The following is a 25,510-nucleotide window of genomic DNA, read 5'->3' as shown; positions in this document are numbered from 1 at the left end:
ATGCTAGAAGGCAAAGGCTTCCCCTGCCAGTCATGTCCAACTCTCAAGAGTGGTGCTCACTTCCAATTTCACAGCTGAAGACCCAGCATTGTCCAAAGACCATTTTGTCCCATGATTATAATGCTGAAGGCACATGGAATGTTGTTACCTTCCCAGAGAAAGAGTATCTATACTTATTTACCTCCATTTACATGCTTTTGAACTGCTAGATTGGCAGCAGCTGGTGCAAGTATTGGAAACTCACTCTATCACGTGTTACTTAGGTCTTGAACTGCCAACCTTCCAGGTGACAAGCCCAGCTTCTTAATTCCTATGTAATCACATCCCAATTATGTTGTGAGTACATAAATTCAGAGCTGGCTGTCAACCATTGATTGAGAACCCTAACTCTAAGGCATTTGGCGGTAAATAAAGGGTGAGATAAAAAGTGGAGACATGATCAACTAGTGCCGTGATGGCGAACCTATGGTATGCGTGCCAGAGATGGCACGCAATTCCCTCTCTGAAGGCATACGAGCCATTGATCCAGTTCAGCTCTGCTGGCCATGTGCCTCCAGACGGCCAGCTGGTCTTTGAGTCTCTGCTGTGCATGCACGGGAGGCAGGGTGCATGTAGGGGGCCGCCACGCATTGCATTTTGGGGCAGTGGTGAAATGTAAAATTTGTTACTACCGGTTCTGTGGGTGTGGCTTGGTGGGGGGTTAATGTGACTGGGTGGGCGTGGCCAATTTTTTTTTTTTTTACTTTTAAAAGCATTTTTTCTACAATCTTAAGAGGTTGCAGAAAAAAATGCTTTTAAAAGCCTCTGCCGATCAGGCAACTCAGCTGGGATCATCAGAGGCTTTTTTTTTTTTAACTTTTAAAAGCATTTTTTAGGTCGAAGAGGTTGTAGAAAAAATGCTTTTAAAAGTTAAAAAAAAAAAAAAACTTCTGATGATCGTGCAGCTCAGCTGGGCATGGGGGGTGGGGAGACAGGGATTTTTGCTACCGGTTCTCCGAACCATCCGCCACCATCGCTACTGGATCAGGCGATCCGGTCTGAACCGGGAGCATTTCACCCATTTTGGGGGTTCGGGTGCATGTGGGTGCATTTGTGTGTGCGCGTGCATGCCAGTGGTGGAATTCAAATTTTTTTACTACTGGTTCTATGGGCGTGGTGTCGCTTGGTGGGCGTGGCAGGGGTAGAATACTACAAAATCCCCATTCCCTCCCCACTCCTGGGGGAAGGATATTTCAAAATCTCCATTCCCACCCCACTCTGGGACCAGCCAGAGGTGGCACTTGCCGGTTCTCCGAACTACTCAAAATTTCCTCGACCAGTTCTCCAGAACCTGTCAGAACCTGCTGAATAGCACCCCTGCCACACACGCTTTGGGCACTCTGTCCGGAAAAGGTTAGCCATCACTGAACTAGTGTATGACACTCATTAGTGTGCAAAAGTAGAACAAGAGCTTCCCTATTTTTATCTTGTCTGGCTTTTCTGCTAAAAAAATTCCTAGGGTTATTTGAGAATTTGATGGGGTCTCCTGGAAGCTTAAAAGGGAGGGGGGGTGTAACCAAATGGTGTTTAAGGCCATATTTTTGGGGGTACCAGCAGAGATATGTCTCCAGTAAAAAACCAGTCACTGTCATTTTGTGGATTAGGGGTTCTGGAATTTTTTTTTAAAAAAAAACAGGTTCAGCAGCTTGAAAATACTTGAAAACCCCATGTTAAGTCACCTTGCAATACTAATAGAGAGACAGAGCACATCAGGTTGGGAACTGTGATTAGGTGCTAATATATATACATGGCAGTGTTGAATGATTTTCTCTGAAGAAATAAGTATTACATGCATGGGTAGGATGAGATGTTGCCTCTGATAATAGTCGGTTATAAAATATAAAAGGGAAATGCTTTATTTTGCAAAGCAGATCTCGGTATTTTATTTTTTGCCATTATACAAAAGGATACTTAGAACAGGGTCACAAGCAGGGGTGAAATGCTCCCGGTTCAGACCGGATCGCCCGATCCGGTAGCGATGGAGGCGGGTAGTTCAGAGAATCGGTAGCAAAAATCCCTGCCCCCCCCCATTGCCCAGCTGAGCCGTGCAATCATCAGAGGCTTTTTTTTATTTTTAAAAGCATTTTTTCTACAACCTCTTTGGCCGAAAAAAATGCTTTTAAAAGTAAAAAAAAAAAGCCTCTGATGATCGCATGGCTCAGCTGGGATCATCAGAGGCTTTTAAAAGCATTTTTTTCTACAACTTCTTCGGCTGAAGAGGTTATAGAAAAAATGTTTTTAAAAGGAAAAAAAGCCTCTGCTGATCAGGCAAGTCAGCTGGGATCGTCAGAGGCTTTAAAAGCATTTTTTTTACAACCTCTTCAGATGAAGAGGTTGTAGAAAAAATGGTTTTAAAAGTTAAAAAAAAAGCTGGCCACGCCCACTCAGTCATATTACCACCACCACCCCAAGCCACGCCCACAGAACCGGTAGTAACAAATTTTACATTTCACCACTGGACACAAGTATTTATGACAGGAAAAAAAATAAAACAAAATTGTATACATCCACACACTCATCCTTTTCAAGTACCTCTGTTGACCTTTACACCTGCCAGCTACTTTCTTCCAGAAATTAAGGTCTAAAAGATAAAACCTAAACATTGCATTGTTTTAGTTCAATATCCATTTTTCTATCTTAAAAAAAAAAAAGCGCTGTTGAATTTTTGCGCCAGAAGTATGTTAACGCATACATTTACCAGATTTACTAGAATAAAGTAAGCTTTAATCAAGGAATTTGAGAAGATGATAATACTTTCTTAATTGATAGGCTGAAGGATTAATGCTCTGGCAGCATCAGGTGGTGGCTTGGCTGTCATTGTGCTGTGTTTTTCCCTAAGGAACGGGAAACCAAAACTCTGTAACGGTAGTGCTTTTAGCTCTATGGCTTTACCAGTTTAGCACCAGGCTAGCACAGCCAAAGTGCAGAGACTGGACGACACTACCCTGCCCTTATTGCTTCCCAAACATGGCAAACAGGGATCTGAAGTCAGCTTCTGTTGCTGATCAAAAAGAAAGGAAGAGAGGGCAACAAAACTCCAGTGACTCAGCACCTTCCATGACTTGGCTCTGCTGGGCTTTTTCAAAACCCGTTACTCATCCTGCGTTATAACAGGATGGGGCAGAGGAGAAGAAGCTGAAGAAGAAAGCCTAGAATGACCGTGTCCTGCAACCAGACCGGCCTCAGGTCTTCTGCAGAGCCATGACTGGCAGATTTATTCCTGCCAGCTGGACGTAACGGACAGAACAGCAAAGCCAGCATCCTCCTTCAGTGAGTCACAGCAGTTGCAATAGTGGCAGTGTAGTTTGGTGGCACGAACAACAAATGTTACACTCAAGAATCAGTGGATAGCATTTTAATTCTGCAGTGGGAAAAGGTTCAGATTTTTCAAAACTGTCTTTTTTTTTTTTTTAGCATTTAATAGTGTGGAAGCTCAGAGTCCAAGTTTCATTGGTGCAGGATAGAAGGTTTAAGGATATAAACAAATTTAGCCTTTCATTCTCAAATTAAAATCAACCTTCCTCCAGTGTACGATTTGCTCCCAGCCCGCAATTTGAGAATTGCTAGCTCCTTCAGAAGCTTCAAACTAGAAGAATAGTACATATTGCAGCTGGTTAATTTTTTAAATAATTGCGTTGATGCCCTGAACTACTTTGAATGATGACAGCATTTTGTATAATACTAGAAATATCCACAGTTTAATTTTTTAAAAAGCATTACGTAGAGGAAGTCGAACATCTTGAAGACCAAGTTACAAAATGGATTTAGAGGCAGCAGTACATAAAAAAAAAGATAAAGTGAGAATACTATTAGCTTTTTAAAGCAAGAAACTATTTTTTGCTTTTGATGTTTCAGTGGATATATTTTTTTGTCTTGAACCATCTCCAATACTTTTTGTATTTATAAAAATGCTGGATATATTCTCCTATGGAGAACTGGAGATGTAGAATCTATAATCATAATAAGTTATCTGTAAACTGAAGATATGATCATTAAAACCTTGATTCCAATACAGAGAATACATTAACCATAAGGCAGGCAAACAATGCCTACTAAAGAAAATGAGTCTTTTATATACTGTGTTTCCCAAAAATAAGACCCTGTCTTACATTTTTTTGAACCCCAAAATAAGTGCTTGGCCTTATTTTTGGGGAGGTCTTATTATTTTGGGGCACATGGAGCAAGATGGGGCTCCTCTTGCCGTCTTACCTGATTTCCAACTCTGTGTTTAAATATTTTCGGGGAGAGGCTTATTTTAGCGCATGTGCTCAAAAGCCTGATTGGCCTTATTATCAGGGGATGTCTTATTTTCAGGGAAACAGGGTACATAATACGATTAGCATTTTGGGGTTTACACCTGCAGGGAAATCCAAATATTGAGGGGAAAATGACAGCTCAAATTAACCCTGGCAGCAATGTGATTAATGTTGCCATTTAGATACTTGGGGAGAAATATAGTTCAGATGGGAGGTCTATATAAAAATGCACAGAATTGGCATGTAATTACATGATCCTTGAATGACAATCCTCTTTCCCCAATACAATTAGAGTAAGAAGAAAACAGTAACCCAAAATATAAAGACAACAGGTTTCAAATATAATTTTTCTTTTCAAACCACAAAACAAAGCTGAGTTTTTCAAAGATGTCTTGGGGCATTAACTGAAATGCATGCTAATCAGAGAGCATGGCTGGCTCTTTTCTCTTCTTCATTTTTCTCTTTTAAGTTCCACTGCCAGAATGGAGGCAATAATGGAGAAACGAAAGTGAACCTCAGAGCAAGCTTATGAACTTAAAAGGAGAAAAGTGGAAGCACGTTGCCAAGTACTGGTAAATTTAACTACAAACATCTTTTTCATCTTAATGTATTAGGCTCTTTTAATTAACCCGAATGACAATATGCTTGGAAGTGTTCATGCTGACCTCAACATTCAATAAAAGATTAATGAAAAAATCAGCTTCAAGGGCCCTGCATCAAAGCCTGAGCCAAAAAATCCATCTCAATCAGCAAAAAGTTGGTGCAGTTCAATGCAGTAGTTAGGATCATTTATGTGCTGTGCCACTAAGGGGGAGCAGAGAGCTACTTTAGGAAGGATATTAGTTGTGCAGAAAGAGAAAAGAAGCCTGGACATCTGGGACAGAACAACTTTTGCAATGCAACATTTGCAAATATGGGGGACAGGTTGGGACCTTGCAATTCTAGCTTCTTGATGGGAACCTTGTGCAAACTGAGCTGCATTCAGGAAAATTAAAAAAAAAAAGACTGCAATAGAAGAATGGCTGAATGAAGCACAGAAGGAAAATGACTGTTTTGGATAGTTTTGTAAGCTGCTTAAATTCTTTTTGTTAATTGAAGTGACATAATATCCACTTATAATCAATCAACTCTGCATTATGTACAGATATACAAAGTACATATCTGTACTTTGGATCATATCTAAGATTACCTAATCTGCACTATGTCACTTTAGGTATATAAAATTTCAAGATGCAACAAAAAGTTTAGGTTTTATGTGTAAGATAATTTTTTTTAAAATGGTGGGGGGAAAATTAGGAATGAGAGGAGACCCATTTTCTCAAACTGCAGCATGCTAGCTGACACAGAATTTTAAAGTCTTTAACACAATCTAAAAAATCCCATCTTAAAAACTGTAAATACCTTTTTTTCATACACATCTTGCCAAACAATGCCAGAAAAAAATTTGTGCTGCATAATCTCCTTTGCATCATCTGGTCCACCACCTAACCTGTTGCGGGGTGGGGAAGGGGGAGGGAAATCACCAACATTAATACGGTGCATTTATTTTAAATTCATTTGCTCTGAAGTGTTTCTAATGGCGTATTTTCATTCACAATAAAAGTACAACTTTGCTAAGAATTAATGAAGAAATGCAAGTTCTAACAAGCCTTTTTTTTTAAAAAAAATTTTTAGGACCTTCCTGGAAGTGTTGAACATATGCTACTAAAATTTAAAGCAAATCACAATAAAGTCATGTAAACTTGACCAAAACACTCAAACACAGCTACCCACAGATGATCAAGCTTTTGAAAAAACCACTCTTCCCACATCACTGCCTTGCTGCCCTGCTCACTGTGGCCTACGATCACCCCTCAAGATACAGAAGATTTTGTTCTATATCAAGGAGCGAGACCTGAGACATACTTTACTGTTTATTCTCCAGGGATAGTGAAGAGTATTCACAATAATTGTTTCTTTAGAAGGCAGCTATGTCCCAAACATAATTAAGAAACAGCACTGAAACAAAAGCAAACACTGTACTTGAAATGAAACATGTAGTGATCTTATGGGAAAAAGAATCTTCATTTGCTCTAAGAGTTTCTATTTCCCCAATACAATACAATAGAGTTTCTCAAATATCTATGCATCTATTGATACACTACTAAAACTCTCATGGTGTTTACCTATTTGCACCCACAAGTTAGCCCAAACACTGCATTATACTGCAACACTTTCTGAATTACAGTATCTAAAATCTGCTAAAGGATGCGTAAAAATCTTATTCCTATAAAACTGAAATTTCCACCATATTCAGGCCAGTTTTATTTGTAAAGTTATGGCCACTGCAGTGTCCCTGTGGTCAGGTGATCATGATTTCTGATGCTCCCTGTCAGCTTCCACAGCAAAGTCAATGGGGAAATTGGAAGAAAGTCAGAAGTCACTTCTGCTCCTGCTGCTGTTTTGCCTACCCATAGTCATTTTGTTTATGTAAGTTTTATTCCTAAAGCTTGCTTGCCACTATAATTATTTTTCTATTTATGATATATGCTCTTCTTAAGATGTTCACGGGACCATCCAACATTGGGGTAAAAATAAATATGGTCACCCTAAAATTTAATGTTTATTCTAGCCACATCAAATTGCACTACCTTTTTCTTAAGGGATGACCTAGTGCCCTGTGTGTGTGTGTGTGTGTGTGTGTGTGTGTGTGTGTGTGTGAGTGTGGGTGGGTGTGTAGACTATATGTTTGGAACTTTATCAGGGGACATAAAACAGCTAAACAATAACAAAGAACACACATAACAGACTTAGATATACTGAGAAATCAAAATCACAATGAATGGAATAATGCAAAACATACAGAAGACACCTGACTGGTCATTCAAGAATCTGGGAAGCATTCAGGTCAAATGCATTAAACCTTCACCTTTGCTTTGGATCCTTCTTCAGCAAACCTGACAGAAGAGACTTTGCTTCGGGTGACAACGTACGTGGAAACCTAATCTCTTCCATTAGGATGAGCTCAAAGAGTTTCTCGTGGTCCTGATTATAGAAGGGAAGACGTCCACACATCATTTCATACATGACAACTCCTAAGCCCCACCAATCCACTGCACGGCCATAGTCATTATCCTCCAGCACCTGTAGACAATGGCAAGAATTCTAGATCAATGGCAAGCTTTTCACAAAACAAAGTAAAATGGAATTGTTCCCTCTAACAAGTTGGCAACTTAAAAGGAAATCCTACTGAATGGCCATCTTCAGGCACGATGCAGTAAGTACATCTCACATCGTCCTTAGCCAGTTATATTGTCTAAGATGCCATAGCCTCCTGGAAAGCGACCTTCCTTCCTCTTTAAGGAAATGTCCTTCACAAGTCTGGACTGCACATCATTTCCAGAAAACAACACTGATTGTGCTGGTTATCCATGATGGATATTGTAATTTGGAGGTACCAAATTGGGGAGAGTCTGTTGTAAGACCTTTGCAACAGACTTGTTATTTCAAGGGTTAAAAATCTGTGACACACACACGCCCTCAATGAAAAGTTGTTGAACTTCCATCTCCTACAATTTCTGCTGCCCAGGCACAATACAAATTGGACTTCTGCAACTTCTGTTCAGTTTCTAACTGTTTGTTGGCTGCTGCCTAACTTGCAAAGATACATTCATACTTAACAACATAAGCAGTACAACTCAAACAACATGGTCGTAATGAAGATCTCAAACATAAGACACTGAAAGCATCGAGAGCAGGGATAGAACATCTTGGAAGTTTGTTCTCTACTTATTAGTGCCTGCTAACTGTTTGCTACTTTGCTTTGGGGAAAAAAAAATTGGAACCTAGAAGATGGCCTGCAGTGAAAAACCAAAGGCTGCCAGGTATTGGATTACCCCACGCAGGTCTATTTACAGCATCTTCTGCTGTATGATTCACACCAAGCGACAGCTGGCTCTGCAGCTGCCCCATATATGTAGAAGCCCAACACAGCTGCTTCATCTGCTAGGATTCCAGGAGCCAGGCTCATCAGCCTCTATGAGCAATCCGGGAACAGGGAGGAGGGGTGTCACGCTCCTCATGTGGGGTTGTGCAGCATGCCAGTTGACCCCTGCTCAACCAGTTGCACTCTTCCCCGGGAGGACATTTCATCTCCCTGGACAGAATTCAAATCAGGGCTGGATTTTGCTAGTGCAGGAGACACGGTACTATATTGCCTTTTTTTTTTTTGGCTGCTTACTCCTCCCTCCCAGTTTTTTTTTTAAAAACAAGATTCAATGCATTTTACAAGGCCATTTAACAGGTGTTTACAAAATCGCATTTCTCCCAAATATTCCTGGGATGGTCTACATGATTTTCTGGGATCATTTTTGAAACAAGAGATGTTCTTCCTCAGTTTTTTTTAAAAATGCAAACATTGAAGAGTTTGTTAAAAAGGCACACATCCATCAAAATAAATTATCCTAAACACTAAGCAAACAGCTATATAATTTATCTCAATGATCAGCAACAGTAGCCAGAGGGGAAGAAACCCTTTCATACATTGATAGTGGGATCCATCGCAAGGGAATGCAGTTTTATTAAAAGTGAATTTCCTGCACTGGTTCTATAAAAGACATTATGAAGACACATAGAAGACATCTTATAGTATCTGCACTCTCATTTATACTGTAGCCTAGTACTGCTTCTAGAGGAATGAATGCTTCAATGACCAAGAGCAGCCCCAAATACAATCCTCAACTGTATGTTTTAAACTTCTTACTGGCTGTATGTTTAATACATCTGGATCCTGCCAAGTAAAGGAGATTTGAACATGAAGAACTATTTTCTTGAGTCTCCTAAGTGGAGGTTTTAGTGGGTTTTTTTTTAATTGTATTGATGGTTTTTTTTTTTTAAATAAAGATGGTAAATGTCTTCAATATGGAAAGCCAGATCTTCTCTGAATTATGCTCCCTTGCAGTGGATTCAAGTAGTTAGCCTGGAAGACTATCATCAGCCTACAAGAGTTCTCATAAGTACCAACAAAAGCATGTTCTACATCAAGATGCTATTTTAAGCTTGTCAGTGTTTGGAACACAAATGAAAAGGGGGAAAAATCTACATATGGTAGTAGGAATATTAATGCCCTTGCATGTTTTTTAATTGAATTTGGGAATAAATAAGGATAAGACAAAAAAAGGTCATTTTACTTAAAATAACTGACTGGTCAAGTTGGGAGCCAACAATGCTGAACAGCTGCATGGTTGGAATTTACAAGAGAAGGCACAACAGCTGTAAACACCTTGGTGACCAATACATCTAACACATCAAAGCTGACGTGGTACAGCCGCAGCCTTCAATGTACCAAATTCCAGCATGACCTTAAAACAACTATGCAGCAACTGTACAAACAAGTTTGAAGGCCAGATTCCAATTACAAACAGATGACAACAAGGCAAGCCTCACTTTCCACTTTTTAAAAAAGGTTAAGTGACTTCATTGATGTGGGACATTTGCTAGTACATGTTCATCGGCTGATTTGAAAGCCAACTCACTGACATGATATCTAAAGGATAACAGAAGTTAAACATGCCCTCTCCCCAAATGAGATATTGTTCCCAAACCCAAGTTATTTAGTATTCTTTGAAAATTCAAACATGCTCCCCATATTATCCAGGTAACTGTTTCTACATTCATGTAAACAGGCCATATTATTAGTTCCATCTTGCAAAGTCATGGGGGAACCTATGGATTGAAATAGAGTAGCTTTTCTTTGAAACTATTTTTTTTCCCAGATATGCTAGTCTGTAATTCTTGTCACCCTTACTCAACACAGACAGTTGTGGGGACTATGGAAGACAAGGGCTAGAGGAAAATGTTAACTGGATTTGGAGAGACCAACTTCCCCAAGAGAAACCTAGAAACCATCTCAATCTTATATGCAGGGTTACTGTGAGGACCAAATGAGTACAGAAGAAAGTCACGTACAATGTCATGTTTCCCTGGGAAGAAGGATGGGATAAAAATGTACTACATAAATAATTTGGGTTAGACTATACAGCTTGCTTAATATATACACCACATGGTGTGTATATTCTCATAACTTCTGGAGTCATTAGTCACAAGGAGAAAACACTTGGTTTGAACTCATGATGGAAAATTAATTTTTGCTGATGTAATTTATTGCTATAATATATATTGACAACTGCTAGGGAGTTGATGGTTTTTATTGTTCTTATACCTTTGTGTCACCCCTGACTCTTGTGATGGTCTATGAGTCTAAAAAAAGACTAATCTGACTCCTGGAAATTACTGAAAGTAGACTAGACCAGAGTTTCTCCACTTCTGCAACTTTAAGATGTGTGGACTTCAAGCTTTCGGAGCATTCCACCTGCGGAATTGTAGGAGTTGCAGTCCATACATCTTAATGTTACTTAAGTGCAGAAACAGTAGATTAGATGAATTCTTTGAAGGCCATTAATATGGCATTTTCACCATTTGATCCTGCTGCAATTATAAACCTATATATTCTCATTCATTCATTCAACTCAAGAATGGCAAACATACCTAATACTCCTGTATTCTATTTTCTCCACAACAACAACTCTGTGAAGTGGATAGGACTGAGAGACTGTCTGAAGTCACACAACTGGCTTCCATGCCTGAAGTGGGTTTAGAGCTCACAGTCTCCTGGTTTCTAGAATAGCACCTTAATAGCTAAACCAAAATTCCTCTACTAGTTCACAAGATTTGGGCAATGCAAATTCAGAAAAGCCAAACTGAATTCTCAATAGCTTCCATTGAGCTTTATATTTACATGCCTAGGTAACAAATTTCAAATCAGATTAAGACTGAGACACATCACATTATGCTCATTAAGGCAACCCAAGATAATCAGAGAAAGGATGCTTTCTCTGCTTTTATCCCACTCCCCAACTTTGTATTTTCTCAGATGCAAGTAAATGGCTATTCTTCTTTTTTATGAGAAACCCTAACTAAAGACACAGTGTATGAAAAGCAAAATCTGTTTTTTGTGCATTTCAAAGTGATTAATTTATTACAATTACATCACACTATAACCCAATTAACTCTCAGCAATTCACATAAACATATATAAAAATTTAAAGATAAGTTGGTTGCAGAAGGTGCACAGGAAGAGAGCCAATCAAATTTCAAATGGAAGCTGTTCCAAGGGGCTGGTACTATTACTGAGGGGCAAAGCCTCCTGACTTTCAGCTCTTGGGAGTGGGAACCATAAACTCCTTCTCATTAAAAGATCATGGAAGTGCCAATTTTATTAGAGAATGCAATTCTGACAGGAACCTGATGCCAAGCTACTGAGGGCTTTATAGTTAAAACCAACATTTTACATTGCACCCAGAAGCTTCTTGGTGACCAGTGCAGGTGTAACGTGATCCAACACCAGGTGTTAGTGAGCTCATGGACCACTGTATTCTGGACCACCGGTTCAGAAGCTTCTAAGCAGTTCTGAAAAACACCCCCATGTTACAGTTCAACATGAGGTACTGCAAGTTTTTTTCCTCTCCTGATAGCACTGCAACTGGCACACCAGCCAAGGCTAGGCCAAGGTCATAGGCCATGGCATCTCCTTACTATTGAGCAGAAACTGCATATCCATGAGGACCCTTAGTCATGGACCTGCTCCTTCAGGGATAGTAGCTTTCCATCTAGAGATAATTTTGGAGCAGACAGAGACCTCTTGCTTGGGTTCAAGTTCAGCTTGTTCTCTCCCATCCAGAAAAGTGAAGTGGCTTTCAATAAAAGAGATACTTTAGCAGAGTTAACTCCAGCCTCTAGTGTCAAGGCAACATAGAATTAATGAACACTCACAGTTGACTTTTATACAGTAATATTTTGGGAAATATCTTAGCATCTATTTTTGACGAAGGAAAATCTCTTGTGATAATATGAATATAATATGAAAGGTACCTCTGGGGCAAGGTATTCTGGTGTGCCACAGAAAGTCTTCATTGTTGCTCCATCCTTGATCCCTTCTTTACATAACCCAAAGTCTGTTATTTTTATGTGTCCATCTTTATCCAGCATCAAGTTTTCCAACTTAAATAAAAACATATAAAAAGTTAGACACGAAAATCTTCAACATATTTGTAAAAGAATCTTTAATATGTTTGTAGAAGTATCCTAAAATGATGTTTTTTGAAAGAACTGCTACAAATCTTACACTTACACTTTAAGTGTTTATTACTGTAACACTTATGTTCCTCCATTTCCAATGATTCTGAGCAGCCTTCTGTATTAAACCAAAATCAATAAATATGACTATCACTTATCAGTCTAATATGCCGTGTGTGTGTGTTGTTGTTGTTGTTGTTTTTGCATGAGCCTTGAGTTGGGGTTGACTCCTGATGACTGCCTGGACAAGTCCCTGAAGTTTTCTTGGCAAGAATTCAGAAGTTGTTGCTATTGACTGCTTCCTAGGGCTGAGTGTGTGTGACTGGCCCAAGGTCACCCAGATGGCTTTATGCTTTTTATAAAATGGGCAAATATGTAAATGTTTTAAGTAAATAAATAAATGTTGCAGATATGGGATTTGGAGATTAGAAGAATAGTGTAGAAGTCTGTCAAGAAATTAAGAATGGATGGAGAATTTTCTGAATTATACTATAGAGGACTAATTACCCAAGGCATCGGCTATCCATGCTTACATCCCCTGCTTCAAAGCTGCTGAAACAGAGAATCAGGACTGGATTATTTCTTTCAGCATGATGAATAATGGAGATTGGAGAGTAACCCTTTGCTATATATTTTTTCTCCCAGAATAAACAAATCCTCATGCAAATAGTAGTTATTTAAGATGTGGAAAACAGGGAGAATGATAAGGGAAATAACATAGAGGGACAAGTATTTCAATTATATCATTCTGTACATGTGGGGAGTGGGAGAGGAATGAAATGTCAAATAATTTCCATTGTCTCACCTATATTTTGTATATAGCAACCCAGGCATATATTCTGGGAAATAGTGTTTTATAAAGTATTGATCCATTGGGAAACAGTCATGGAAAAAAAATATCTTTAGGAGAATATAACTACCCTAATTCTAACTGTCCAGCGTCACTGGGAGTCAGGCAGCACCAAAATTTAGTAAGTAATAATGATGATTATATATGTTACCATATATTGCATACAATTAGAAGAGGATTCCTTCTTCCTTTCAAATATGGAGGACTTATTTTTTGAAAGATAATGCATGCTAGTTTGACTTTTTATATACATTACTTCTATACTGTCTTTTTTTTATAAAAGAACTTATAATTTTAACAATTCAATAGCTAGCATAATAAAACATTAAACAAACTGCCAAAAAGTGTAAATCTTTGGTGGTATATAAGAGACAATAAACATGTATAAATAACAAATAAAAATACTGTAAACACTTAAGACCCAATTAAAATAATTTAAAAGTATTTAGTTAAATTACACATTTTACTTTGATATCACTTAAACATGATAAAATTTGCTTTATAATAGAGTAGGGGATATTTTCTTAAAATTAATATGATCTCATTAGCTGGGAACATATGAATAGGACTTTCATATTGCTGCAAAAATCTGAGCCATCTATATAAAAAATGGAAAATCAGGGCTAGATGAATATTCAAACTCAATATTATTACAATGTACTCTATAACCATGAAAAGTTTAAAGACCTCAAAAGTACAGGCCATCAAACCTCTTCAGCTTACTTAAGTGAAGTTTTACTACTAATTGGGGCAATTTCTTCTATAATATTCTGTTAATTAACTTCTGTTGGTTCAGAACAGCTATTTTTCTTATTCACAAAAGTAACCAAATGGTAGCTAAGCACTCAGACTGGGATTACTGGTCCATCCAATCACTTTCACTTACTTCAGTTTCCTTTACGTTCCATTCCAGTCCAATTTAATACATTGTTTAAAAGTGTAAGTGCTCTGTAACTGACCAACATGCAGAACATGATGGTTATGCTGAGCTCTATAAGGATTAAAAAACTGACAATATATCCTAGCAGAGTTTCAATAGATAGCAACACTTGATCAACCTTAACATAACTCAGAGGCTAAAGAGGACCTGGTTAGTATTGGGATGGGAGATCTCCAGGGAATTCTTGAGCTGCAGACTAGATTGGGAAATTAAAGAAAAAAATTCTAGGAGAAGCCAATGGCCAATTATCTCTGTACTATCAACAAAACCTTTTATCAATGCCTTCATTTAACCCTCAGGCACCAGGCTCAACTCAAAGGAGTCTTTACCTTTAACCATGGCTGCCTATTCAGACTGGCCACAGCTCTTCAGAGTTTTGAATAGAGAAATGCTCCTTCTATCAGTTTTTACCTGAATTTATTAGGCTTAATATAGAACAGCACTTTATAATAGGAGAGGAGCCGCAAGCGATATTAGAAATGTGATCAATGAGTCATCCAATACAATCAACTGATGAGGCCAAATTTAAAAGTTCAGAGCGCTTTGATTTTTTTTATTCTGAAGATGATTTTCAGTTTAGCTTCTTTAAAATGTTGATGTTTTGTACTGAGACTGTATTGTACAAATGAAGACCTCCAAGATCCGTTCCAGCTCTGTTATGCTGTATTCTGCAAATGTATTTAAATGTTGATTTTGTATTGGTTTTCAATGCAAACTGAAAAAGAACATACTAAAGAGGTATTTCTACAACTGAATGGGATTTTTGACATGTGAGGAGAGGAGCGCTGTCAGAGACGGGGAATCATTGATCAAACTAGTATTTTTTCACAGATTTAGCACTGCTCCACCTCCAATCTACATACCTTTAAGTCTCTATATACCACATTTTTCTCTGAATGTAGGTAGTCCAACGCCGATACAATTTCAGCTCCATAAAACCGGGCACGATCTTCAGAAAAAACGCGTTCTCGTGATAGATGGAAAAATAGCTGGAAAGACAAATAATTACATATGAAAAGTAATTTATGCAATGTCTATAAAGGGAAGTCAGTGAAAATAATTAACATGCATTGCTTATTTCATGTTTCCACTTGGCACATTTCCTTCTGGTTTTGTTAAGTCTTGTGTTTGTTAAGTGTTCTATGTGCTATAATAGAGCAGGGGTGAAATGCTCCCAGTTCAGACTGGATCGCCCGATCTGGTAGCAATGGCGGCGGGTGGTTCGGAGAACTGGTAGCAAAAATCCCTGCGCCCCCCCGCCACCATGCACAGCTGAGCCGCACGATCATCAGAGGCTTTTTTTTTTTTACTTTTAAAAGCATTTTTTCTATAACCTCTTCCGATGAAAAAATGCTTTTAAAAGTTAAAAAAAAAAAGCCTCTGATGATCAGCTGGGATAATCAGAGGCTTTTCAAAGCATTTTTTTCTGCAACCTCTTGGCCAAAGAGGTGGTAAAAAAATGTTTTGAAAAGTCTCTGACGATCCCAGCTGAGTTCCCCGATCGGCAGAAAGGCATTTTTTAAAGAGCCTCTCTGACGATCCCAGCTGAGTTCCCTGATCAGCAGAAAGGCTTTTCAAAGCACTAGAAAAAATGCTTTGAAAAGTTAAAAAAAAAAAAAAAAAAGTTGGCCACGCCCACCCAGTCACATTACCCTCCCCCCACCAAGCCACGCCCACAGAACCGGTAGTAACAAATTTTACATTTCACCCCTATAATAGAGTCTGTTTAGTCCAGTGGTTAAGGCCCCTAGCTAGAAACTGGGAGACTGTGAGTTCTAATCCTGCATTAGGCATGAAAGCCGTCAAGAGTGACTTTGGGCCAGTCACCCTCTTTGAGCCCAACCACTTCCAGAAAGTAGGAAGAAAAATGAGTGCTAGATATGTTCAACAACACCCTGAGTTATTTGTCAAAATAATAAAGGCGGGATATAAATAAATAAATTTAAGACAGAAATGCCAAGGAGCAGAACTGCCTCCTTATACATACAAAGCTTCTGCTCTATCATTAATCAAAGGCCTGATCTTTGCAAGTTTTTTTTAAAAAAGTTAATAGACAAACTGAGAGGTTTTCCAACCATTAAAATGACATCACTTAACAGCATTTGATTTTGAGGAACATGATCCTTACCTCCCCTCCATTAGCATATTCCATAACAAAACACAAACGGTCATGCGTCTGAAAGGAATATTTCAATGCCTATAAAAAAGTAGACAAAAATCTTAATTTTACATCATCTGTTATGCTTTATAACTAACCAAGAGATTACTGGAGTTGGACCTGTGCCCTGAAACTTCACAAATCGCATCTGCTGTAACAGGAAATGATGAATCCCTCTCTACTGAATGAACCCCTGCCCCTTTCTAAAGTGAACACTTTTAGTATGCACTATGAATATTCTTGTTTTAATTGCAAATTTCCTCTTTCTTTTCTCTTGCTTTTTATACATATTTCTCTACGGCACGGTCTTTTAGACTGTACTGAGCAATACAGTGCAATACAATGCCAAACTGAGATAGCAAAATTTGTGGAAGAGTTTGCAATGCAAGAAGAACAGTGTCAACGAGGAGTGTTGTTTATATTGGAATGAAACAACTTTAACAATATTCAATAATGTTCAATATTCTCCCTAATTTAATTTTTCCCTCTGATGATTGTTACATGCATGTTATTGAATAATGGAATGATGGTAGCAATTGTAATAAAAGTAAAGTGTATAATGAATGAAAAACAAAATAAAGTAGACATTACTTTATTTAGCTTGGACATTTCTTACAATTCAGTAACGACATTCAGCTAAGCTCGAGAAGTGAAGAGAAGATAGATACAAGAAAGATGCTGGAGTATTTCACAGAGACAGCCAATACTGAAGATTATGCCCAATTCTGTTTCCAAAATTGTGCACCAAGAAGACATCCTAACTATAATTTTTATTATTTATTTATTCACATTTATATAAAAGTTATTGATTTTTTAATTAATATGAATGTGCTTTTAATTATTTTTGTTGTATGATTCTGAATTTTTTGTACTTTTCTATGAGCAGTGAGTCGCTCAGAGTTATGTGTGTGAGACTGGGGGTTATATAAATTGAGCAAATAAATAAACAAATGAAAGAGCTCTACTATATCTGATCTAAAGCTCCATCTAGCAAGTGATTTCCCTTTCACTAATGTTTTGCTCCCAGCAACCAGAAATGCATTGCTTCTGAATGGGAAGCCCCCAAGTGGTGATGCCTCCACTCATCATGAAGATTTTTGCAGCGCAAGGAGTGCCAGCTTGGTTTGACATGCTCTCTATTTCGTTTTGCTTGGGCTGCAGCCCAGAAGTTACAGCTGGGGTTTCAGAGCCAGAGAAGGAGTCACAACGTTGGCCTTAGATAAAAATAAACATATCCATAAATAATAATGGATTGTATAAGTCACCATTTTCTGGATCCAGAACAAGAACTCCCCCCCCCCAAGCTCTGGCAAGTCCTGCTGAAGATCCATTAGCTGATCATGAATCACCTGGTTCTCTTAATGAAAGAATGATAAAATGACTTTATGTTACAAAAGTTAAAGAAGTCAAAAGTACCGCTTATCCAAACTTTTCACTTATTTATTTACTTTGCTTTCTCTGCTTCTCAATTCCTATTTGCTCTGAGTGACGTGCTGAAGTAACAGAACACAAGATTCAAACCAAACTAAGACAAATATATGTGTTAATCTGATGTGCAGGAGTAATAACAAACTTTTTAGATTCAAACGCTCTCTTGAAGAATCATGTTTTCACTGGTTTTTGGAAGAAAACTAAGGAGGAGGTGATCCAAATGTCTAGGGCCACATGTTTCACAAGAGGGAGGTATGATTACATGACTGACCTTCCAAGCAGCTGAGCAACCTGGGTTACCATATGCTGAACCAGCTGAAGGTTCTGCGTAGTCTTCAAGGACAGCCCTATAAGCAGTGCATTGCACTAGTGCATACACTGGATGGCAAAAGAGTCTGAGTGAGCTGGGAAGACAAGAAAGGTGACCTTTCCCTATAACTAGGATGAGTTCTGCAACAATATTTGCCAGGTGATCAAGCACAACTACAAGATTGGCTTTCAGACCTAAAGAGACCAGTGAGTAATTAAGGACTTTTGAAATGAAAAAGGATAGGCAGAAGATGATTGTTTTCAAAGTAGACTAGCCTCAATCAAAACTGGATTTTAAAAAACAAGCATGTTTTAGAATACCCTACTAGAAGTGTTTTCTAAATAAATAACACTAGACAAATTTTGGTATCTCTGAAAAATCGCTTACATGGTATTTGGGTTGATTGTGAGCATCCTGCTATTTTCCGCAGAAGGCTGGAAAGCAAATGTGTGCGTAAGGAACTGCATGCCTGGAAGAGTATGAAGATTACAAGATATGATGTTGCCTACCAACTTGTTTGGATTCAAAAAGGGTTGGACTAATTCACGGAAGTCATAGGGACCAATAGCTATTAGACTTGATGGCTGGTTGCCTCCCTCTGAAGGCCATCTGCTGGGAGAAATATGGGCGTCCTTGTGCAGTTGGTTTGCCACTGTGAGAATGCTGGACTTGATGGATCACAGGTCCAACCCACCAGGGCACTGCTTATGTTATGTTCTAAAGTTTTGCCAAGTTACACATTTTATAAGCTTAATTTCAAGGCTGTAGTAAAAACAAATTGTCTCCGATACTAGAAATACTATTCAATCATCATGATGAGCAGGCACTAATTACTTTATCTAACATTTTCCAGGTTCTAGAACTACCAAGTCTCAATCTGTACCTCTTTGGATGGAAAAAAAAATGGTGTGTGCACGCACCTGTGTCTGTGCATGCACGTCGAGTGAAGTTCTTTCCCTAACAATTGGCATAATAAAGCACTATTTGCTTGCAAATTGACTCTAAATTGTACTGCATAAACTGGATTAGGTTGCTTATCATATATTCCATCCAATTTGGAGAAATATATGCCTCTGAAATCTGCTTTTGTTAGTGAGAACAAACACAGAGGCAACCATCTTTTCTCTTTCATAAGAGACTTTAAGAAAATTACAGAAAGAATGCTTACTGTTAAAAATGGATGCCTAGAATTCTGCAAAACCCGGTTTTCTGTCAGAGTATGTGCCACTTCATCCTGCAGGACAACCCAAATAGTAAAGAATTATGTGACAATTCAATTTTACTTATTAAAAACTACTTTTGACAGAAGAATAAATAAAACAGCCTTTCTAAATATCCTAGAAAACGAAGCAGAGCATTTAAAAGCCACTTTATATAATACAGGTAAGAAAAATGTGGAATCTTTCCAGACTGCATCTCGGAAAATCATCAATTTGGAAAGGGCCATTTAGGCCCCGGAGTCCAATCTTCTGCTCAGCTCAGAAACCCAAATTCAAGCATCTCTGCCAGATGGCTCTCTATCCTCCATGTGAATACATCCAGGGAAGGAGACTCAATCACTCTCAGAATAACTGGCACCACTGCTGAAGGTTACTGCTACTGTCAGAATACATTTTTTGTGCCAAGGTAAAGGTAAAAGTTCCCCTCGCACATATGTGCTAGTCGTCCCCGATTCTAGGGAGCAGTGCTCATCTCCATTTCTAAGACGAAGACCCAGTGAAGAAGTTTCCGTGGTTATGTGGCCGGCATGACTAAATGCTGAAGGTGCACGGAATACTGTTACCTTCCCACCAAAGCTGGTCCCTATTTTTCTACTTGCATTTTTTACGTGCTTTCGAACTGCTAGATTTGCAGAAGCTGGGACAAGTAATGGGAGCTCACCCCATTATGCGGCACTAATGATTTGAACCGCTGAACTGCCAACCTTTTGATCGACAAACTCAGCATCTTAGCCACTGAGCCACCACTCAGTGCCTTAAGTAACTTAAAACTATTATTCTATGTTTTGCACTCTGAAGTGTTGAAGGTCATGAACTCTGCAACATCTTGTCAGAAAATGGAAAACTAGTATTTATGCCCTGATCTCAGACTATTCAGACCTTTTAATCTCTCTTTCCTAGACTCTGTTCCTAGTATCCTGATCATCTTTATAATTGTTCCCTTAACCTTTTTTCCAGTTTGTCTGAATCCCTAAAGTGTGGTGCCAGAACTAGAGAGAATACTCCAGGGGTAGGAACTGACCAGTACAGAATAAAGTGAAATTATGATTTCCCATTGTTTAGAAACTATAGCTCTGTTGATGTACTTTAATACCTCATTTGTTTTTTGTAGCCGCATCTTGTGGCTGTTTCACACTCAGTTGCACTCAACTACGACTACAGATTTCAAATATTTCAAAATTAATATTGCTAAGCCAGATGCCCTGCATTCTGTTCTTCTGCCTCTATTTCCTGTTTTCTAAGTAAGGAAACTTGCATTTGCTTCTATCAAATGTCTATGGAGATTCTATCTTGCTTCTATCAAGTTTTATTTTATGAGCTTGTGCCCAATTCTGTAAGATCCTTTGAATTTTATTTCTGCCTTCTAAAGCATCAGCTGCTATTCCATAAATCAGATAAGGATTCCTTCCCCCTCTTCATCCAAATGATCAATAAAATGCTGTAAGAGTGCTGGACGAAGGCTGAATTAGTGCAGTTCACTTGATATTTCAGCTGCACAGCTGATGAGAACCCCGGGTAGTATGATGTTTGAAATAGCTATGTATCCACTTAACTGTCACGTCATTTAGCTTACACTTAGCCTGCACTAGCTCGCTGGTCAGTATATTATGCTTTGTCAGATTCTTTGTTGAAATCAAGATACCATACATCTCCTGCCATTCCTTGTCATTGACTCAGCTGGCTAGGATTGAAGGGAGCTGGAATTCAATGCCTGGAAGGGCACACATTCACCATTATATAATTAATTTGTATTTTAAGGACACATCTTTAACCCAGGTGATATTGGCCAATTTCAGCCAAAATGAAACAACTATGGAAACACCCTGACATCAGGAAGTTTCTTCAAAAAAAGATTATGATAAATCAAATTTTGTCTGTCTGTCTCTATTGATTTAGGCACCATGGCTGAGTTTTCAATTAGATTTGATAACCACAGATCAATTCAGATTGAACAAACTATAGTTGTCTAACTCACATATAATGCCAATCCATAAATAATAGGTTACAAACAACTGCAGATATCATCTAGAACCAGAACCAAAACAACTACACTGACTTAATTTTGTGTATGAAGTTTGCTCAAATTGACAATTTCAAGTTTTATCAATTGACTGACTTCAGTTACACTCTGTTCTGCAACATGTTTTCAAAGAACAGAACAGATTCCCACATCCCAATGTTATTCCCTGATTCTTTTAATTGCCCGATATAATTACACAAAACATAGTTGGTCTAACTCTGATATTAAACTGTGAAGGAAGGAATTCATGAGGGAGAAGGAGAACGAGAAGCTGAGGCTTGTACAGCTAGTACTAATCTATGGCTTGATGTCATATTAAGGGGGGGAATGATCTCAATTCTCTGAGAATTTAATTCATAAATGAGATGAAATGCATCTTGAGGTTCAAAAACTTCAAGTTTGAAAAAAAGGAAACAGTGCTGACATATTCAGCATCCCTACTGTTCTAGAAATCGGAAGGGGTAAACCATGACATCCTTACCTTTGCAACAATTACTTCCTTCTTCAAAATTTTCATGGCATAATAGCGTCCAGTTGCTTTCTCTTTCACCAGAATGACCTTTCCAAAAGTACCTTTTCCCAAGAGCTTAAGATACTCAAATTCATTCATAGTCTGTGGAAGACAGGTTTAAAAAGTTATAGGCCCATTAAAAAGTAAATGAAGGAAAATAACTGACAACTTAGACAGATCAACCAGTTCTCCTATCACATGAATCCAGGGTTTTCAAAAGAAGGATAAATCACAGTGGCTGAGTTTGCACAATATGCTAAAAACCAAAAATAAACTGAATAAATTATGGCTTAAAAAGATGAATGAACCCAGATACTCTAGGCATTTATATAGAGATGTAAAGAAATACCTTACTAACTGTATTCCAGTATTATCTGACTGAACAACTGTTTCAATGTATGTCACTATCTAAGGCAAAGTTTGTCAACTTCAGCAATTTTAAGGTATGTGGACTTTTGACTCCCAGAATGCTGCTGGCTGGGGAATTCTGGGAGTTGAAGTTCATACAGCCTGAATTTGCTGAGTTTGAGAGACATTGACCTAAGTAAATGAATTAAACTTTCCTATTTGCTACAGTAAATACAACAAATTTGTTGGACCATCTGCAACCAGCAACAGCTCCCCATCGCCTGGTGTGTTCTCACAGGGAGGGCCTATTCAGGGTGCCGTCGGCTAGACAGTGTTGACTGGCGACCCCTAGAGGCAGAGCTTTCTCTGTGGGTGCTCCCACCCTCTGGAACCAACTTCCTCTGGGGCTCTGGTTGGCCCCTGACCTCCGCACCTTCCACCGCGACTTAAAGACATAGTTGTTCAACCAGGACTGGGGGGGTTAACATGTATTTTAACACGTTTTATTGGATATTTTATTGTTGTGAGCCGCCCTGAGCCCTATGGAGATAGGGCGTCATATAAATAAAATAAAATAAATAAATAAATAAATAAAATAAATTTAGTACCCTGGATAAGCTACAGATTACAAGTTAACAATAGCAATAGCACTTACAATTATATACCACTCCATAGTGCTTTACAGCAGTTTTTGAGCAGTTTACAAAAGTCAACATATTGCCTCCAACTATCTTAAGTCCTCATTTTATTGACCTTGGAAGGATGGAAGGCTGAGTCAACCCTGAGCCAATCAGGATTGAAATACTATAGTCTAACCACTGTGCCATCGGGGTTCTTTAATTTATATTTAATTTATATTAAGCTATACCTGCCTTACAGTCTAAAATGCAGAAATGGTTAAGCATAATCCAATTTCCAGCCTTCTGGATATTTCCCTGCCTGTTGTAAAATTTTATTAGAAAAGCACTGTATCCAACTATATAATTTGCCCCTCACCTCTACAGGGGCTTGGCACTACCCCTCAGTAGTTTAACTCCTTTAACTTTTCAAAAAGAAACTCATCTAAAGTTATCCCAGGCATTCCTGCAGCAGTTTCTAAACCCCAATGAAAACAGCTATTGCTTAGGGATAGTAAATGCTGAAATCAAAATAACTTGAAGAACACAAAGCAACAAAAGATATTTTGTGGTCTCCCAATTTGATGGTCTTTAGATGCATTGAGACTACATGAGGATTTTGGAAACTGGCAGGTACCATATTGAAAAAGGCAGCTTATGACACCAAAAGGCATGTGGAATTCACATGAGTGTGTGTGACTGAGAAATAATACTTACTACTTTGTGTTTTGGTTTTGTCATTGAAATTTCCATTTCTTCAGCACCTGAATTATCACTGGGCGAACCAGATCGAAAATCCATGTTTTCTTCCTCCTGCTTCTTAAGGCTGTCTGCTACTGTTTGGATGGCTTTTGTCCATTCTTCCCTAAGAAAAAATAAACATTATTTCATTGTGATGCGTGATTTTGGAAAAGAGTAGGGGAAAATGCAAAGCTTACTTCCAAGCTTACTTTCCAAAAAAAATAATTGGGCTTCAATCGTGTTTGAAATGTTAGAAAACAGGAATAGGAATACTGTTAGAAACCACCATTTTCCTTCCTAAGATATTTTAAATTCTAGTCTGGAATTAAATGTGTTCTTCTGGTTATTATATAGGACAGTAGGATACCTGGTTGGCAAGAGGTGACAGAAATTTCAGTCCAACATACTTGAAGGCTATTTTTTGGGAGAGGTAGAAATACTAGCCTCTGTTGTGTATGCATCCAACGCACACTTTTATTAGTGATGCACAATTGCAAGCAGTTCCTTCTACAAGAGTTCTCTATTCCATCCCAACCCAGTCTGATAAAAGTGAATTTCATGGCAAATGAGACTGTAAAGCCCATAGCACCAAACCAATAAAAAAGGAAGCATTTGAGAAGATGGAGCTCTCTAATAATGCTGAACATTTACATCTGCTTTTGCAAGTTGTTTTTGTATTTAAGATTGAAGGAAACATACCGCTCCTCTGGAGTCTCCACATGAAATGTTCTTTCAATTACTGTGGTCCACTGGAGGCATCTGATGATGAATGTGTTTGGTTTAGGTCTCTCTGTCTTCATCAACTGGCACTCTAGCGCAGATTGAGGGAAGAAAGTCATGGTACGTAAGCAGGTTTAAATAATCATTTGTCTTTATTCTTATCCAGCAAACAGTTGTGATTAATCAGGCATAGAAATCTCTGTAAGTAGTTCTTCAAGAAAGAGACTAACAGAACGGATTAAAGCAGGACTTCACTTACACTGCCTTATGATATGGAAAGCCATCAGTACTTTCGCCTGGCCCCAAATCAAAACAATATGTTGTTTCCATTTCACTAAACGTATAAAAATTAAAGAGTATGAAAAAAACATTCCATATTTGACCATTTAATGTAATTAGACCATGTATAATTGACATATCATAGATTTTAGTTGTTATTTATTATTTTATACGAGAATTTTTAATTGTACATTTACTGAGTGTTTTTATTTGTTCTGGTCTCTGGTCTATGACTGTAATAAACTAAATTTGGTTTATTATGGCATAGGACCTGGGTATTTGCAGGACCGCCTTCTGCCGCCAATAGCCTCCCACCGACCAGTACGCGCCCACAGAGGGACTCCTCAGGGTGCCGTCAGCCAGGCAATGTCGGCTGGCGACCCCCAGTGGGAGGGCCTTCTCTGTGGCAGCTCCTGCCCTCTGGAACGATTTGCCCCCGGAGATACGAAGGATATCGGATCTCCGGGTCTTTCGCCGTTCCCTGAAAACTTTTCTTTTCCATCAAGCAGGGCTGGCGTGAACCCCCTCCCCCTTTTTTAGTCTTTTTAGTTTTTTAGTTTTAAATTGTCATGGGGTTTTAAATTGAACTGTTTTAAATTGGGCCAGTTATATAATTCTTTTAACAATTTTAAATTTTGTATCTGCATGTGTTTTAGCTCTGGCTGTTCACCGCCCTGAGTCCACTAGGAGAAGGGCGGTATACAAATTGAAATAAATAAATAAATAAATAAATAAATAAATAAATAAATAAATAAATAAATAAATAAATAAATAAATAAATAAATAAATTTGAATTGAATATTTCTGACCAAAATAAATAGCTTGCCAAATAGCCATCTTACTTTGTGAAAAGCACAACTGCCTTCATGTAACTTAAATCCTGCACCAAGAACTGATTTGAGCTCATTGGCATTTTTATACCGCACCTTTTACAGCTTTCCCAATTCACCCTTACTCT

The 25,510-nt window shown here is 38.3% G+C and overlaps 1 protein-coding gene across 2 annotated transcripts in view; it reads right to left on the bottom strand.

The window, feature by feature from the left end:
• The window catches only part of AKT1 (AKT serine/threonine kinase 1), a 113,897-nt gene that overhangs the window by 5,585 nt on the left and 82,802 nt on the right, over nt 1-25,510 (bottom strand). Inside the window, exons 4-12 of one of the 2 annotated variants that reach the window (XM_070942309.1) lie at nt 24,253-24,364; nt 23,530-23,677; nt 21,818-21,949; nt 19,265-19,330; nt 16,326-16,394; nt 15,061-15,186; nt 12,204-12,332; nt 7,204-7,418; nt 5,697-5,784 (exon numbers count right to left, since the gene is read on the bottom strand). In XM_070942309.1, the coding sequence (XP_070798410.1) occupies nt 5,697-5,784; nt 7,204-7,418; nt 12,204-12,332; nt 15,061-15,186; nt 16,326-16,394; nt 19,265-19,330; nt 21,818-21,949; nt 23,530-23,677; nt 24,253-24,364 (1,085 nt within the window). The remainder of the gene's footprint in view (nt 1-5,696; nt 5,785-7,203; nt 7,419-12,203; nt 12,333-15,060; nt 15,187-16,325; nt 16,395-19,264; nt 19,331-21,817; nt 21,950-23,529; nt 23,678-24,252; nt 24,365-25,510) is intronic. The other variant, XM_070942317.1, reaches the window with a different exon arrangement.

Source organism: Pituophis catenifer, unplaced genomic scaffold, assembly GCF_029215685.1.
Source record: "Pituophis catenifer annectens isolate HBS135680 unplaced genomic scaffold, rPitCat1.0.hap2 SCAF_1, whole genome shotgun sequence".
NCBI lineage: Eukaryota > Metazoa > Chordata > Lepidosauria > Squamata > Colubridae > Pituophis > Pituophis catenifer.
The sequence above is the reverse complement of the archived record's forward strand: the minus strand, read 5'-3'. Positions and strand labels throughout refer to the sequence as shown.